At 41.0% G+C, this 17,773-nt stretch overlaps 1 protein-coding gene across 1 annotated transcript in view; it reads left to right on the top strand.

The window, feature by feature from the left end:
* The window catches only part of LOC139733530 (uncharacterized), a 50,411-nt gene extending 33,032 nt beyond the window's left edge, over positions 1-17,379 (top strand). Inside the window, exons 8-16 of the mRNA XM_071644339.1 lie at positions 156-413; positions 893-1,074; positions 2,466-2,716; positions 3,517-3,680; positions 11,426-12,162; positions 14,166-14,320; positions 15,626-15,745; positions 16,305-16,447; positions 17,130-17,379. Of these exons, the coding sequence (XP_071500440.1) occupies positions 156-413; positions 893-1,074; positions 2,466-2,716; positions 3,517-3,680; positions 11,426-12,162; positions 14,166-14,320; positions 15,626-15,745; positions 16,305-16,447; positions 17,130-17,379 (2,260 nt within the window). The remainder of the gene's footprint in view (positions 1-155; positions 414-892; positions 1,075-2,465; positions 2,717-3,516; positions 3,681-11,425; positions 12,163-14,165; positions 14,321-15,625; positions 15,746-16,304; positions 16,448-17,129) is intronic.
* The last annotated feature ends 394 nt before the right edge of the window (positions 17,380-17,773 follow it).

Genomic DNA, 17,773 nt, shown 5'->3' with positions numbered 1-17,773 from the left:
GTTCTGAAGTTAGGAGAAATTACTCAAAGAAGCCAGCAAGAGCATTCAATCAATCAACCAACCAACAAACCAACAAACCAACCAACCATGTATGTTCAGAATTGGTTAGCATTTGCTTAATGTGTACTTTCTTCAATTTCTTCTTCTATTATCAGAGACGAACAAGATGAGATGGAGTGGGGAGGTGGTCAAGTACGTAGTCCTCGCTCCCTGAGGAGAAACGAACGTCCAGTCGACGCCCCTGGCTACCCCAACAGCTCCTCCCCACCCAGACCCGAGGGCCCCGCCCACCGCTCTGAAAGTCCCCCTCAGAAGCGGGGATGGGGCAACTATGAGACGGTGATGTTTGACAATCCTGGCAACCCTGGTCCCGGGGGTGATGCAGAGATGAGGAACGGAGTCGGACCAGACAGGTTGGTTACCTCCTCATCACCTGGCATGGTTCCTTGACCTTTGCTCCTGCAACAACTCCTCTCATGAAATATCTACATGCTAAGCCAAACATGCGTTCTACCCACAAACATAACCCTAACCTTAATTCTAATCTTCACATCAAACTAAACCTAAAACCAGATGACAACCCTTACCCTAAGTCCGTGGAGAAAAATAAGACCGGACTAACTGCCTCAGGAGCAAGTGTCGTGTTGCCCCCAGCACAGTTATTTTAAATTAATTTTTGTCTGTTATCAATCTTTAACACTCCACCTATTTTGATACTTTCACATAGTTCAAGGTAAGGTGTGATTTTTTATTTTCATTACAGCTGAGATTTAAAATGTAGCTTTTATGATCTGCCATTAAAATAAGATGCAAAATCATTAAAGGCTATTTAGAAGTATGCTTGATACGTTTAATGTCTCTTTCATTTTTTTTTAAATCTCTACCAAAATAGATCCTACCTTCACCAGTCATCCAGAGAGTCATGGGAAGGTTCCCAGCCACGTGGTTACCATGACGACACATCCTTCTCCTCCAGTCTGGAGGAGCGACGGTCCGGACAGAACAGTCACCTGTCACCCCCGAGATCACCCAGCATGCACAGCGCGTCTTCCCACGATAGGAGCTATGGCACAGGTGGGAGTAAGGAGTGGTCTCTATATCATAAAACATTTAAAAAGAATCTGAAGTAATAAGATTTATGTCTTCTTGTGGTTCAATGTTTGTTTAGATTTGTTCATATACATGTATATCTCCATCGTTGCCTTCTCTTTTTCACCTTTTTTAATACAGCTGTATGTAATTTACTTTTTATGACCCCCTGTGCCTCCAAATAGGTCACTGGATCGATGGCGCATTGCAAATGCTGTTACAAAAGTTGTAATGCGCCATCGATCCAGTGATAATACAGTATTATCATTATTATCATTAATGTCACATCACCAGTTAAATACACAGACATACATGTAGGCTTGTTTCAAGTCAAGCTTATTTGTCAATTACACAATTTCCAGACTGCAGGAGTACCATTGTTGGTCTTGAGTTATTGGTATTTCCTCTACTCTGTGTCTTACATACACTGTACCTTTGTCCAAATACCAAAGTGAGGTGTTAGTTTAGTGGTTATGCTCTTTCTGCATTGATGCATTTATTGAAGTTCACCACAGAAGTAGTGGTCCATGGCCTTAGGACTGTACAGTTCTGGTTGAGAGGAGGATTTAGCTTTTAACATTTTGAGAGATATTCAGAAACCACTCTATGAGATGTCAAAGAGCATGCCATTCTAAGGGCTATCAAAAGTTTATTTGATGAAAATCGGTTTTGGAATGGCTGAGATATCTAAAAACAAGGTGAAACAAAGAGATCCTAATAAAAGGTGTGGCCTGTCGCCTTTTATTATAATCACTTTTTTGGATATCTCAGCCATTTGAAAACCAATTTTCATCAAATAAACATTGAATCATTCTTATGATTACATGCTCTTTCATATTTCATAAGAGGTTTCTCATTATCTCACTTAGGAATGTTATAAACCTGACTCCCCACCTCAACCAGTACTGTACAGTCCCTTAAAGTGCAGACTAGCAATTGTGTTATATTTTTTTCAAATTATTGGGGTATATAAAGCAAAATATGACCAATTGTACAGAATAAAATAGAACCCATTCAACAGATGTGAAAAATTGCTTTGTGGTATATCTGGGATAAAACAGTTTTAACACTTGAGTTTCATCATATTTTCCTATAGAAAGCTAATTGGTATCTATTAGAGCAAAGTCTCTCTTGGTTCTGTAATGACATAATGAGATCCCAAGATGTCAGCTTATTTGAAGACATCTGTGCTCTGTAGATAGAGTTTGACCTCTACTGGATGAAGGGAAAGCAGTTTGAGTGAAGCATATTTTTCTTGGATGTTAGATAGTTGCCAGATATGCCTCAGAATTAGAAATATTTTAATCATTCGCAAGAATGTCTAGCAAATTTGTAATCATGCTATGACACAGCATCTACAACCTTTCCTATTTCAGACAAGCCAAGGGACATCCCAGGCTATAACTATGTGGACATCGCCGACATCAAGGAGAGAAAACGAAGCCAGCGAGATTCGTCCTCCCGTTACACCTCTCAGTCTTCACACCCCGACGACGAGTCATTTCGCTCTCGGGAACGTCCTCCCTCATCTAGGCCTGAAGGTCATCTTGACAATGGACGGCTGGTACAGAGGAATGGACATGTTGAGATGGATGGTCAGCGGAGTAATGACATGGACCCAAATCAGGTGAGAGATAGAGAGAGAGCAACATTTAGAAGGAAGAAACCACAAGAGTGACCTAGCATTGGTATTTTCCCATTACTATAAAGCAAGAAATATTTGCAGCATAAGATTTTCGCAAATTGGAGCTGACGACCATTTTTGCCTCATGAAATTTTCAGGAATTGCCACTGGCATCCAATGCAATATAGTGTGGACAAGAACTTCCATGAGCATTTTAATTCTGCGAATCTTGCCTCTCGCAAAATTTGGAACATTGAAATGCATGTGAAATTTTTTAGTTTTACTGTATAAAGAGAGATAAGTGTCTTATTTCTGCAATATTTGCTTTATCCATCAAGACCTAAAGCAACCAACATATAAAACTGCCAAGTTACCCACCACTTGATAAGGCTTAAAACAGAAAAGGGTTCGTTGTATACAAGTTAATATACAGACTTGAACAGATCTGCAAGAATTAAATGGCCTAATTTGAGGCATGAAATCTTAATGAATTGCCACTGGTCAATGCATTAACCTGTAGATAAGAAGTTTCCCGTGCATTTTATTTTTTGCGAATCTTGACTCTTGTGAAATCCATGAAATAAAGATGCACACAAAAATGTGTGCCTTTACAGTAACTTTACTCTTAGGTTTTTTGTCTCTTCTGTAGAGAAATATGGTTAATACATTAACTCATATTCAGTCATTCTTTGTGATATTCTGAGTAGTATTTTCTCTCTGTATTGTAACATCCTCTTTGAAATTTCTTGTCATTCTGATGACATTTGTGTTTTCCTGTATTGCTTTCTGATTTCCCCTGACAGAGACCTTACACTCAGGATGCTCCTAGGCACCCAGCACAGGACCAATGGTCAGATCCCAACGATCCTATGAACTATGACCCAGAGGTCGTGTGGGGTCAAGGGCCAAATAGATTGCCCCGAAATGCACACAGGTCTGACAGTCGAAGATCAGATGCCAGTCAGAGGTAAGAGTATGAACACTATTTTACATCTTTGACTTGGCAAAATAATATTGTTTTCCAAGTGTATGCTATCTTTCAATCAAATACCTTTTGATTGAATTAAATATTGCATTATATGAATGAGCACTAAAAAGCTCACTCTATTTAAGGCGTGACAGATTTAATATAGCGAGCGTTCGGCCGCGTGGGGAATGCTCGCGTTCCTCCTTTTGTTAGGGGACGCCCCTATTCCTCCTGCGTGCAGAATGGGGGGTTTAATCCCTCTATTCATCAGCCTAATGAGGGCGTTCCTTGGACGCAACAGAACGGGCTTGCTCACAAGTCGCATTCATGGCGTTCCTCTCCGCTTTAGGAACGCAAGGATTATCCCAACCACGTGCTTTCCGCGCACGGCTTCACCTTTGAAAAGAACAATTTGCGCCGGCAAGTGCACAATTCACGGTGGACGCCAGAATTCCACATCGTTCTTGCAAGTTAAAATAAATCGCGTGGCAAAAACGAGTGAGAGAAATCGCGCACTTCAGACAGTTAAACGATTGCGACTCCACATGCTCGCATACGCTACGGAGTAACATTGCACGAGTTCGCAAAATTCTCACGACTGGCAGTTTCCAAGCGTCATGAACAGGATTGGTATTCCAAAAGTTTTGCCAAAGTTTTGCGATTATTCACAAGCAATAATTCACAAGCGAGAAGTTGCATTCTGGTTTACTTTTCGATGACATTAGTCAAGGCTCGACACTAAATCTTACGGGGCCACCAAAAACGCGCGTCGGGCCACCGAAATTTCAGAAATGAAGATTTTGGTACGATCGGGCCACCAAAAAAGTCGGATGTTTGCCTTTACTTTCGAAAATGAACAGCGGTAACAATCGGCTCCGTAAGATGCTAAAATAGATGTCAGATGTTTACTCTTAATTTTGGAAATGAATAACGGTAATATTCGACTCCGTATGATACTAAAATACATTGTAAATGTCGGATGTTTGCTTATACTTTGGGAATTAATAACGGAAAGAGTCAGCTCCGTACGGTGCTTAAATTAATGTCAGATAATTGATTTTGCCTTTCATTCGGCTCCGGAAGATGGTGAAATAATTGTCGAATGTTTGCTTTGACGTTCAGAAATGAATAATAATGATATTCAACTCTGTATGATGATAAAATAAATTTCTGATGTTTGCTTTTATGTTCGAAAGTAAATAGCAATAACATTCAGCTCCGGAAGATGCTAAAATAAATGTCGAATGTTTCCTTTGACGTTCGGAAATGAATCAGAGTAATATTCAATTCCGTATGGTGATTAAATAAATGTCGGATATTTGCTTTACTTTCGAAAGTAAATAGCAATCACATTCGGCTCCAGAAGATGCCAGAATAAATGTCAGATAATTGCTTTTACTTTTGGAAGTGAATAGCAGTAACATTCTGCTCAATACCATGCTAAAACAAATGTCGGATTTGTTATTCCACACTGCTCGATTGATTAAAAAAAAAACTGTTACGATTCGCTAAAGTTTGTTATTATGCTGAAGGTTCGCTTTTCTTCTTTTTATAAGTTTCGAAATTTCGGACGTTATATAGCTGATACGAAAACGAAGTTCTTACCACGAATATGATAATTTCTTTACAGATAAACGACCCACCTTTTTTTCCATTTTCGGATGAATGAACCATCTGAATATTTTTTTTTTCCCGGAATGATGAATATCGTGCAAAGAAGTAAACGATGTCACGTTCAGAAATAAACCCATATATTCCCGTCACAGGAAAAGATTCGGCGTTTTTAATTTTCTTTTAGCCAAAAATGACATAAGTTTCGTACCATGCACGTAATTCATTCTCACATTTACGAACCTTCGGAATAATGCCACAAATGGTATTAACGAGCCCTATACAATTTTGGATTAACACATTAATACATAAGGCATATCAAATTTGCGTGTTTTGCGGGTTCAGCAAAAAGAACCATCGGATTTACGAACCTTATTCTTCTTTCGGAATAATGAACATAAGGCAAAGGAAATAACGATGCCATAATAGGAATTCAAATTATTTTCTTGCCTCAAAGATTTTCCATACTTATTTTCCGAACTACTAACCCCCAATGCCAGACTTAAAATCCGAAAATTAAATAAGCTCTGCTTTCTGATGTTTTGTTAATCCCAGAAATTAAAAGGAACAAGTTGTGTTATTCGTTTTCAGATTAACGTAATTAATTTAATATCCCGATAAATGCACCCTTAGAATCACAAAATTCGTGCGGTTTCGGATTAATGAATTGTATTTATTTTTCACATTAACGAATATCAATACGGCAGAGGGAATTTTCGAGAATAGTATAGCGAATCTTATTTAACTTTCGCATCACAAGAACCTTACAGGTGCAACGAACATCAAAATATAAGAACGATGTCAAACTAAAAATTGAAACTGTATAGTTGCTTCAAGAATTTTACCTCCCGTCTATATTGCTTTTCCGATCTAAATCTAAAAATGAAATAAAACAAAACAAAACAAAACAAAACACGATGAAACGCACTATTATTGCCGAACATAGAATACATCCCCATAGGTGGAACAAAATAACAACAGAAAAAGATGCAGAGAGAGAATGATGGGCGGGAGAATGGTCTAGGAGGTCGAAGATCTTTTGTGTGTGTGTGTATGTGTGTGGGATTGAATATTACATGTACATGTTGTGCACAGAAATCTGTCAAAGTCTGTCAAAGTGTGTCAGAGTCACGAGAAATCAAGTTTTAGTTATGCCTATAGATATAAATGTGGATTCTACAGACTCTAAAGCTACGTTTACACCATGTTCCTGGCGGCCACGTTGTATTTGCCTGAGATGCAGTGCGCTGTGGGTATACTAGTATATGCAGTTGAGACATTCTCCTGTTCCCCCCCCCCCCCCACCTTCGCATTCTAAGTCTTGTTCGGATCGTTCCAGTCCTCGCCCCGGCGAACTTCTATAGCTATCACACGCTGTTCTCACGGCGTCTGATCAGGCTATAGACTATCAATATTTTCCGTCCCGTCCCGCTGCGGACCGCCTCCAAGTTTTGTTAGGGTCTGAACATGTGTAAACGCGGCTTTTAGCTTTACATAATCCAATTCCACATCCCTTTAAACCTTAAATACGAATATTTGTACGCTATTGTCAGTAGTTCACTTTCTAAAAAGCAAAAACAAACGAACAACCAAACAAACGAACGAACAAGTAAACAAACAAAACCATGACAATCTCTTAAAATTCAGGTTCTGTTTCCGTTCAAGCTCACAACCTGATTCTTTCCCTAAACGAAACAATACAGCAGTCGTTCTCATAATCTGTCACTTTGAAACACTGCATAAAATATGAAGTACCACTGACTTGGTTACTTAACTCAGCATGACATTAAAGCTTTCTAGTATCACATTATTGTGTTACGGGGGGGGGGGGGGGGGGGGGGGGGCGTTTAATAAATCTGTTTGTACAGTTACGAACAACTTACGAGTGACTGGTGATCAGTTCTGATGTGCTATACTTATCAGAATTTCCATAATTCAGCACAAGAACTTATCATCAGTCACTCGTAAGTCGTTCGTATCTTTACGAACAGCTTTATGAACCCCCCCCCTTCACTGCGTTTCAAGCAGTGGAATATAATTATATCCTAACAAAATATAATAAGATTAAGGCATTAAGGAGCTAAAATTCACGCAAGGAGACGGGTTTTCTTCCACGAGAGACAAATCATTTGTAGAAGATGCACCGTCCTTCCCGCCTGTTATAAGATAGCCTATCATACACTATATACGGCTAGCACTGTATGTAGTACTGGAGAAATTTTTCCTGGTGAGAGTCGGTAGACTTATCCGTTCCAAGCGCCTGTAAATTAGTAAGTCTTCTCTCAGGACATTAGGTTTTACCCAGAACTTTACGGAATCCGCATATCGTCTTGCTGACCTATAAGAAAATAAGCCCAAACGTTACATTTTGCCAGTTAACAAATAGCCAGGTTAATTATTGTTGCACAAGTTGTCATTATAATACGCTTTGCAAAAAGTAGGCTTACTTTCAATCTTCACTGATGAGCTCTAAACAGCCATTACATAACCAGGGAAGAGGGATAATTACATTCATAGTTTAAATGAGTTTTCTTAACCCGTTCCTCCCATAATTCTCCAAGAGCCTGAAATGCTCAAAAGCGAGATTCTCTTTGCAGGTCGACTTGAGAATGGACAGGTTGGTATTCATTCCTCCTGTGCGGAAACAGTCAAGCTGTAGGCCTATTATGACAGTATCCCTTTCCATGGTCAACTACAATACCATGTGCCATCAAACAATGAAAGTATCGATCGGGCACCAGGTATAGGTATTAATAGACATTGCGCTAATGGGCTCACAAACTCTTTTGTTGTACACAAGAATATTGTCACTGGAGGCAAGTATCTGCTGAGCTGAGCCTCTATCGCTGTGTACATCTTAATTCGAGTTTTATTGCGAAAGAAGCACATAATATACGCGAAGTTAGTAACGGCAATGCACAAAACACAAAAATCTTGAGAGCTTTTGAAAGAGCGGGATCCGAAACCTGGACCCGTTTCTAGACACTGTACGTTTTAAATTTGATATGAAAAAAACAAACGCATATTCCCCAAAGTGCATGCAAATTTGCGATTTAAATTGAAGTGCGTTGCTGTGAAGATATGCGTGTGAATTCCTATGATTCTGTCGAGATAATTTTTCAGTGCCGACTGAGTTGAAAGAGGATGTATGATTTTCCTTCCCTAAGTCGCCATATTTTTATTTGTTTTGCTTACATTTCTATTGCCATACTCTGAAAATGAATTGTTCTCGCGCTCCGATTCGCAACATTACCGCTCTGTGATGTACGGCGTGGGCCAGTCTGAAATAAAAACAAGAAAAATTGTTAATCCGGAAACGACATCTTTCGGATTACTAACCTTCGTAAAGATAAACATCTTTCCATCGTCGAACTTATTTAACTTTGGACTGAGATTTAAACCTTCGGAATAGCGAACTACAGTAACAATAATTTGCTACTATTTTTTTCATCGACATTTCGTGAAGCACGATGCGTTTCGGTAGTTTGAAACGTGTTAATGTTGCGATGTCTTTCCCCTGCTAGTGCAGACTAAGTTCAATCATGGCGAAAGTTCCGTTACGAAATAAAAAATGATTCAAGTCTTTTCAACAATAACACGCTTCGGTTCATAGTTTTTATGCGTTTAAACGCAGTTTTTAGTTTCGTACAAAAACCGCAAGTCTTTTCTGCAACGCTCTTGCGTTTTAGATACAGCGTTGCTTGTGATTTGATGGACTTGCATTTGACTATTAGAATTAGTGTTTAAACGCAATTGAGTTTAAGTTTCTTACAATTTTCTAGTGTCGGATGATTATGAAATGCAAGTCTTTTCAACGTTCTGTGTTTGATGGACTTGCATTTGATTTTGGGGGTTGCGTTTAATTCTTAATTTTGCGTAAGAAGTAAAAAATAATGCAGGTCTTTTCAACAATAACTCACTTCCGTAGATGTTAAGAGATGCTTTTAAACGCAGTTTCTCTGTAGTTTCTTTACGAAAACCTCAAGTCTTCCCTGCAACGCTCTTGCGTTTGAATACAGCGTTGCGCGTGATTGATGGACTTCATTTGATTTTTAGAGTTGCGTTTCAACGCAATTGAGTTTCAGGTTCATACAACTATTTTCTAGTTTCATACTATATCAAACGCAAGCCTTTTGGCAGCAACGCACTTGCGTTTATGTGCAAAGTTGCTCGTGATTTGATACACCTGCATTTAATTTTCAGCTGCATTTAATTACATGTAGTTGCATTTGATTAATTTTCTAAAAACGGGCCCAGGTTTCTATTAACGCTTCGGAATAATTAACGTTAGAATATTCGGATAAACAGAAACACCTACACGTGTATTTCACGTTCTGATAATGATTTTCTGCTAGGACCTTTATGTGTACAAAGTTTTTGCGTTTTGAGAATAACGAGCAGAAAAGGGGGAAAGTGAACTGCTTTGGGTAGCCAACTACATGTAATTCTCCAATGTAAATGAATGTATGCCCTTTCATTTCTGGCGTACAAGACAATATGGACGCATGGCGCGAACGCTACCACGCCATACACTAGGGAATTACCGATTAGAAATGCAGCGAATCAGAGCGGGAAAACAATTTATTCTTTTTTAAGAGAATGGCGATAAGATTTTGAGCGAAAAATTATGTCGACTTAGACGAGGGAATAAACACGTATTTCAGCTCAGTTGGCACTAAAAAATCAGGTCGACTTACGCGAGTTGTGGACTTATAAATGTCGAGTAAGACGAAGAAATTTTCAAGGAATAACAAGACAAAAATCGGGACTTTTTTATCGTGTCGACTTAAGCAATGTCGAGCTTTACTGTACTAAAGCTCCATAGTTTCAGCAGAGCCAGATGTGTATGTACCTCCCTGGTTTCAGGAAGGAGGTACTAGGCGAGCTCGCCTGGTACCTCCTTGGTTTCAGGTGCAGGGAGCTCTCATCAGCTAGCTCTCGCCAACTACAGCACGTGTCTCCAACAGCATGCACGTATCACACAGCACAGGGTTACTAATGCATGTACTATGCATAGCCCCTCTTCCCTCCCAGGCCCCATGCAATTGACACGATGTTTACGACCCATTCAGCGCGTACGCAAATTCCTTTACCCTGCGGTTTTTGCCTGGCGGCAAACCTGCTTTGAAGTTCCTGGAAATTTCCACCAGCTTGTTGCCTGGCTGGCACGGCCATGGGTGTCAAGTTTCCGTCAATCTACCTAGCTATTGTGAATGTTTTTCTTATACACTTGTCACTTCATTACACACATTTTGCTTCACCTGAGAAGCTGCTTACAAGAGTGGTCTCACGCTCATGTAAGGGGAACAAATACTATATTTCGGATACTATTTCAGATACTTCTTGATTACGCCTCTCATCGACGCAAATTAAGGTAATCACAGCGTTACTAACGCGTAATAGTGCAATGCCTTTCGTGTTTCATTTGTTTGCTAGTTTGTCCGTTTTTTAAGCTTCCATGAAATCAACTGTGTAAGTGTTAAGCACAAGACAAAGGGAAGACTTAATCCGGGCGTTCCCGAACGCTGGCTACATGGAGCGATGGCTTCGTGGTCGATTGGGTGCAGTGAAGTTGACGCTATTGTGTTCGAAACAAAGGCACTAAACAAAAGACTTTTAAGCTGGCGTTCCCGGAACGCGGACGGCATGGGCGCATGCCAAGCTCGTGCCAAGCTGGCTACTTAACAGATAAGAAGGCATGCCGGACGCGGGCGAACGCTCGTGAGATAAAATCTGTCACGCCTAACTGCATGCATTCTATATGAAAACCCTGCTAGAAATCAGATCTAGTACTTGATTGAACAGATATAATGTTTCTGCATACTTAAATGGAACATACCATTTCAGTGTTTTAAGCATGGCAGGCCCTATATTAACCAGTTGAAGACTACTATAGTTCCAAGTATTCTCAGGCGGGTGTGTATGGAAAATACATGTTAAGCAAAATCAGCTCACCCTCAGTGAGCTGAAGAAATAATAAATATTGTTACACCCACAAAAATGTCAAACCTGATGAACAAAGCATCTTGCAGGAGTCCTTGTATTCAAGTAGTTCTGAAGATTTCAAAGGGGCAGATGTAGAATGTAGACTGACAGGATGTGATACCTTGACCCCTGACCTTTGCCCTCCACAGGTCCATCTCGGAGCCAAGTCACCAGCGAGGCCTCGCCCCCATGGAGGAGGTCCCCATCACAAGAGTGAGCACTGAGAGGCTCCAGCAATCAGCCAGACCGGAGTCGTACCGAGGGGCACCGCCAAACAGAGGTAGGGAACCTCCCATGCACGACCACATGGCCCCTCAGCATGCTAGAATGCCGCCCCAGCATGGAAGGGTACCCTCAGAGCATGGCAGGGTACCGTCTGAGCATGGAAGGGTTCCACCAGAGCATGGAAGGGTACCATCTGAGCATGGAAGGGTACCATCTGAGCATGGAAGAATACCATCTGAGCATGGAAGGGTACCATCTGAATACAGGAGAGGACCACCTGATCAGGGCAGGCCAGCTCACCCACAGTATGGTAGGGTACCCTCCCAGCATGGCAGGGCACCACAAGACTACGGCAGGGGGCCGCCTCCCCACCAAGGTAGGCCACCACCAGAGCAGGGGAGAGTGATGGGGCGGGGCCCCCCGCAGCGGGGCCGCATGCCTCATCCCCAGGAGAGAATGCCGGTCCAGCAGACAAGAGCACCGCAAGAGCACGGCAGGCCACCTAGCCAGCAGGGACGTGGACCTCCTATGCGTGGCAGGGGACCACCGCCAGACAATAGAGGGCGCTCTCCGGGCAGTAGGACGCCCTCTATGAGCAGCACCATGTCAAGAGACACCCAGAGAATGAGCAGGTCGCGGAGTCGGGATCGCTCTTTGATGGGTATGATGCATCTTGGATTAAACTAACACTCACTAAATGACTTCATCAAATTCCTCTCTTTTTTGGACCAATCATATCATTTTAATGATTGCTTTTAACACATGTATATCTTTTAAAGCAGGTTTGACACACAGTATGTCATATCAATTCACCTGCATGGTTTCATTCTTTAACTGGTATGCTATGCTATGTGTGTTAGATAATCCTATTTCAGTGAATATACAGGGCACACTAACACATTTTATCTACTGGTCTGTACGGTCTGTCAGACCAGTAGGTATCTAGTTTTTCCATTTTTTACTGGTCATTCCTGAAAAAGTTCCTGGTCTGACAGTGAATTTTACTGGTAAGGGACCGTTGGACCAGTGCCAGAGGGCAGCGTTGGAATATATATTCATAAATACACATTTAATACAAACTCTTGACATATTTGATTTCAACAATTTTAGGTGAGACTTGTATTGCATACTTAAAGAGATAATCTTCTGTGTCACTATGGCCCCCTTCTGGTTCGTACACGCAGTATGGCTGTTTTAGCATGACAATCTTTGCATGTTTAGTTCGAATTGGTGGATTTAGGATATTTGTGCAGTCAAACGTGGAGTAATTATATTTTGATTCAAGTGAAAAAGGTTGTTAAATGCTGTGCTGACTGCTTGGGCTATAGGACTTTGCAATAAGAGATATTTCTAACTGATATTTTTAGAATTAATTACATGATAGGTAGATCATTGCGAGATGGTTCAGTCCATAGCATAGCATGTGTACTTTGCAATCAAATACAGTTGAACCTCTCGTATCCGGACAAGTCGGGACCGGGGCTCATCCGGATAAGGGATTTGGCCGGATACGGGAGACTCAATGCTTTATACATGTACATAATATACATACACATGTACAGTAGCCCATTGTAGTACCACATGTAGTAATGTGTATACTGCAACCTTTTCATTGTTACACTCAGTAACAGACCCCAAAATAGAGGTTCGTGTTTGCAAGAATGAAATCATTTTCTTTTATAAATTCTTGGGATTATTTACCTAAATAACTATTAAGAAATGTATCAAGTATATGTAATTCATGTGTGTTTGTGTAGGAGTTCTCAAGGAGTTGGGAATCCCCCTTTCCTCCCGTAATTATTAAAAAAAAATCACGGCGAGATTTCGTCCGTATAATAGAGAGATCCGGATAAAGGGAGGCCGGATAAGAGAGGTTCAACTGTAGCTTGGTTTGATACCCATTGAGTCTAGCTGAGCAATGCTTAGTGTAATCATGCTGTCCAATCTAGTCAGAGGCAAAAACACTTTGTCCCTTGGATAGGACATCAAATATAGGACCTGTATGTGAAGGAATCAAGACTCATGCATGTAAAACCTGACTATACGACCCACGACCTTACGACTGACAGACTTTGGATCTGAAATAAACAAGCGGTGTTTATTCTGAGCATACTGTGATTTATTTCGGATCCAAAGTCTGTCAGTCGTAAGGTCGTGAGTCGTATAGTGTGCGGCGGGCTTAAAGGGGATAGCTAGTATGCTGGGGGATGATTGTTCCAATTCTTGTGGGATTCATTTGAGAATATTTTATATATCTATTGTGTGAAAATTATTTGCTTCAGAACGATCTCATATTCAAGTAATGTGTAGTTTAATGCCCTGTCACTGTACAGGCATGCTAACCTGGAAACATTAAACTGCACATTACTTGAATATGAGACCATTCTGAAGCAAATAATATTCACACAACAATAGATATATAATGTACTCTTAAATGAATCCCACAAGGATTGGAACAATCATCCCCCAGCATTTCCACTGATTCCCACTGATCAGTTACTAGCCTTCCCCTTTAAAAGATGCCCCTCCATTCATTCATCACCAGTTGCAGTTTCATGCTGTGAAAAAGGTCATTGGCTCTGAGTCACCAAAACTTCATGCTGGGAATGTTTCTAGTTAATAGTAATTGATAGTGAAAATGTAATGTCTTGTCGTGATTCACAGAGGGCGACACAACGGACATCGCCCCGAGTCGACGTTCCCAGAGTGGGTCCATCTCTTCCAGCCAGCAGCAACTCAACCGTAACGACACCCTGAGGCGCCAGGAATTGGAGAAGGACGACGACGTGGCACCGCTGCAACCAATTGGTGCTAGGCAGGTCAGTGCACTATCTCATGGAATTGAAGATTTTAACTGCAAAAGGGGATAAGTGCCAATTTAAAACAAAGAAAGATATTGTGGGAAAGACATCTTGTCCGAGTATGAAAGAAGGTGGCAAGATAGGTCAGTCAGTAGTGTATGTGCCTTGCGAACGAATTGCTTGGGTTGGAAGCCCAGTGAGTCCCTGTGAGCAATGTTGAGTGTAATCGTACTGTCCTCCTCTAGTAAGAGGCACAAACACTCTGTTCTGGGGGGTAGGACATAAAATGGAGGTCCTGTGCGTGTCACAACCCACGTACATAGCCATAAAAACATCCTGTTTCATTTATTCATCACAAAGGGCAGGGTGTATAAAGTGGTGAAGTGGTCTGCCCCATATACACGAATTGCTTACTAACCGTGGCTGCCTGGCTGGTTCCTCAGTGGCGGATCCAGAGGGGGGCGCACCGGGTGCGCGCCCCCCTTTATTTTTCGTTAAAAACAAAAGAAATAAAAAGAAATAAATGAAATGAAACCTGGAAGTGGAACCAGAAATATTTGTTGCCCCCCCCCCCCCCCCCCCTTTACCGAATTCCTGGATCCGCCCCTGTTCCTAGAGGATATTGAGCAATATTCTGGGTTAAGAGTAAGAAGCAGAAGACAAACCTAGCATGCAGGATTCAAACTCAGAATCTCAGAACTCCTAGTTATCAGAGTGAAGTGCTCTTCTGTCTACCCTTTTTAGTTTTCTCTCCATGTCAGTGGCATCCACTGCCAAATGTTTGGCCTCAAACTATCCAGCCATCCGTCTCGTTACAAACTGCCACAGTTCAAAGATGAGACATTTAAAGTTTGACCCAAACTGGCTCTTAAAAAAATGTTGGCAACCCATCTTTTATGATCTGTGGTTCATTTCCTACATGTACTGACAAATTTTCTACAAATACTGACAAATACAGGTGATGTTTTTTGTGTGAATTCTTCAAATTTGAGCGCACTACCAGTGACAGACAGCTCACCAGTCAACCTTATCAAATTACCAACTTTGGGGATTTTATAGAGTAAAAGTTCATAAAAGTTAGTTGACCTTACCATGACCTGTGCATGGTGAACTGCAAATCATATACACCCACATCATCTGAACATGTCAACAGCCAACCATCCAGCAGCCCTTAATTCTTAATTGCTCTGTGTCTTGTGATTTTGACTTTTTTAGTACAACTAACTTTTCAAATCTTTGATCCTTCTTGTGCATAATTTGATGGAAGTGATTTTTGAAAATAGGATCTTTTTTGTTGTTGTTGTTGTCTTCTTGTCTGTGTAGGGTGCTCCTAAAACTGGCCGTTACCGTATGTGGCAGCAGAAAACTCAACAGTTTGTTGACCTCTCCACTGGAATCAGACTCAGACTGAGCATAGCAGCAGGGGATCTCATCGGAAAGTCGGTAAGTGAATGTAGTCAGGGATCATCTGAATTTTTTTTTTTTTTTTGTTGTTGCATAGCATAGATGAGAGAAGATAACGCAGATACTAGAACTCCGAGCTGCCTTAATGCAATCTAGTTTGTAAAGACATAAAGTGCACTTGTGGTGTTCGTTTTGTCATTGCAAACATAAAACAATGGATGTTATGAAGCTGTCCATGTGTGATCCCACTCAATGAAATCTGTGTGTGATTGTTGTTGTTATTTTTTTGTGAAAGGATTATTTGTTTAGAATGCACTTACTGTAAAACCAGAAACATTTGCGTTATGAAACTTCCATGAATTGGAGCCAATGACCTTTGGGCGACATGAAACTTTTGTGAATCGCCCCAACATTCAATGCATTGTGTAGACAAGCATTTTCCGGGCGACGCTTTCGCATGCATTTTACTTTCACAAATCTTGGCTCCTCAAAAATTTGCGAAAGTTTCATGCATACAAAAATTTTTCCGGTTTTACGGAAATGTCTGTATATGTGTAGTCCCATGCACTGAAATCTGTGTGTTATATCTGAAATGCAGCATGAGGAGTTAGTGTTGTTCCTGATCCAGCTGAGACGTGACAAGGCAAACCTCCAGGAGTGGCTGGCAATGATTGACAATGAGTTATCTCTCATCAAAGACCGAAGCAGTTCATCAGCCAGCCAGGCCAGACTAAGACCAAGGTGAGTTACACTGTAATGTCGTATGATTAGAATGGAATCAAGGTTGAAGACGTCAGAAGATAGGAAGAGTTTTTATCGCCAAACAAGTTAACTTCCTTTTTGCCAATTTGAGATATTTGGCATTAAAGCTGCTAAAGAAAGTGAATGCAAAGAGGTCCAAAAGTGTATAGTACCAGCTGTTGACATGAAAAGAATGTGCATAACGCACACTACGTAATAATACAAAATGCAATTTTCTTTGCTAGGGTCATCTGTATGTAGCATAAGCGCATGAGGTGAACGGCCCGATGCTACAACACATGTGGCCACTCTATCTGACCCCAGTCCAAAAATAACTCCTGAGGTACGCTATCTCCACATAGTGGTGGAACGCTCCTAATGTGGCATGGCACTGTTTGGTTTACTTTTTAGTGTTTAAACACAGCTATACATTGCAAAAATCTCCATTTGAAGCTACATTTGTAACCATGACCCTTTGGCCTTAATGGCTGGCACACACTAGCTACTGTAAAACGAATTTTTGCATGCATTTTAATTTCACGAATTTCGCGAGCGCCAAAATTCGCGGAATTAAAATGCACGTTAATCTAAGTTGGAAAGTTTTGATTTATTTCAGAGACAGGCTTCCCTTCAATTTCCAACTTAGATTAACGTCCTGTCATGTCGATTGATCTTCTGTCAGGCGGAGTGACTCGATGAGGCGGAGTGTGGCAGATATGGAGGAGGATGAACCAGAGTACTACCAGGAGATGGTACAGGAGAGGGAGGAGGTTGCTAGGGAACTGGACATCAGCTCTCCTCTCATCAACCTTGTGGATAACCTGGTTAGGATGGGCAGTTTGTATGGAGGGGACAATCACATGATAGCCCAGGAGTTCTATGGGGTGAGTTTGACCTACCGAGGAGATGATGCACAAAAGATGATGGTTTGATGGTTTCCAATGCTGGCAGGGTTGTAAAATATGTTAGAGTGCAGTTTGCATCATCAAGAAAGGAGTTAAGCATTTTATGTGTACTGCAAAACAGTTTTAGTTTCTGTGTTGTTTGTAGGTTTGTTTTCCTGCCTTTTCCTGCCTGTTCCGTCCCTGCTTTCGTTCTTGTCCTTGTCATAGTCCTTTTTTTCTGTTTGCTTCGCCTGACGTCATGATATCAAAATTTTCATACATGCAAGTCGTTGACGGATCTTGAGATGCCCTCACCTTCTAGAGTAATTCACAAAATTCACAAAATAAAATTGTATTGCTTACTTGTCTATTTATTCAAAAACATTGGTATTATCATAATTGTATCCATGTTTTGTTGAAACTTATATGATTCAATGTTCCT

The sequence above is a fragment of the Diadema antillarum genome, unplaced genomic scaffold, assembly GCF_040938485.1.
Source record: "Diadema antillarum isolate AM-2024a unplaced genomic scaffold, OU_Dant_1.0 seq00000481_RagTag, whole genome shotgun sequence".
Taxonomy (NCBI): Eukaryota; Metazoa; Echinodermata; class Echinoidea; order Diadematoida; family Diadematidae; genus Diadema; species Diadema antillarum.
This window is presented reverse-complemented; position numbering and strand designations above follow the sequence as displayed.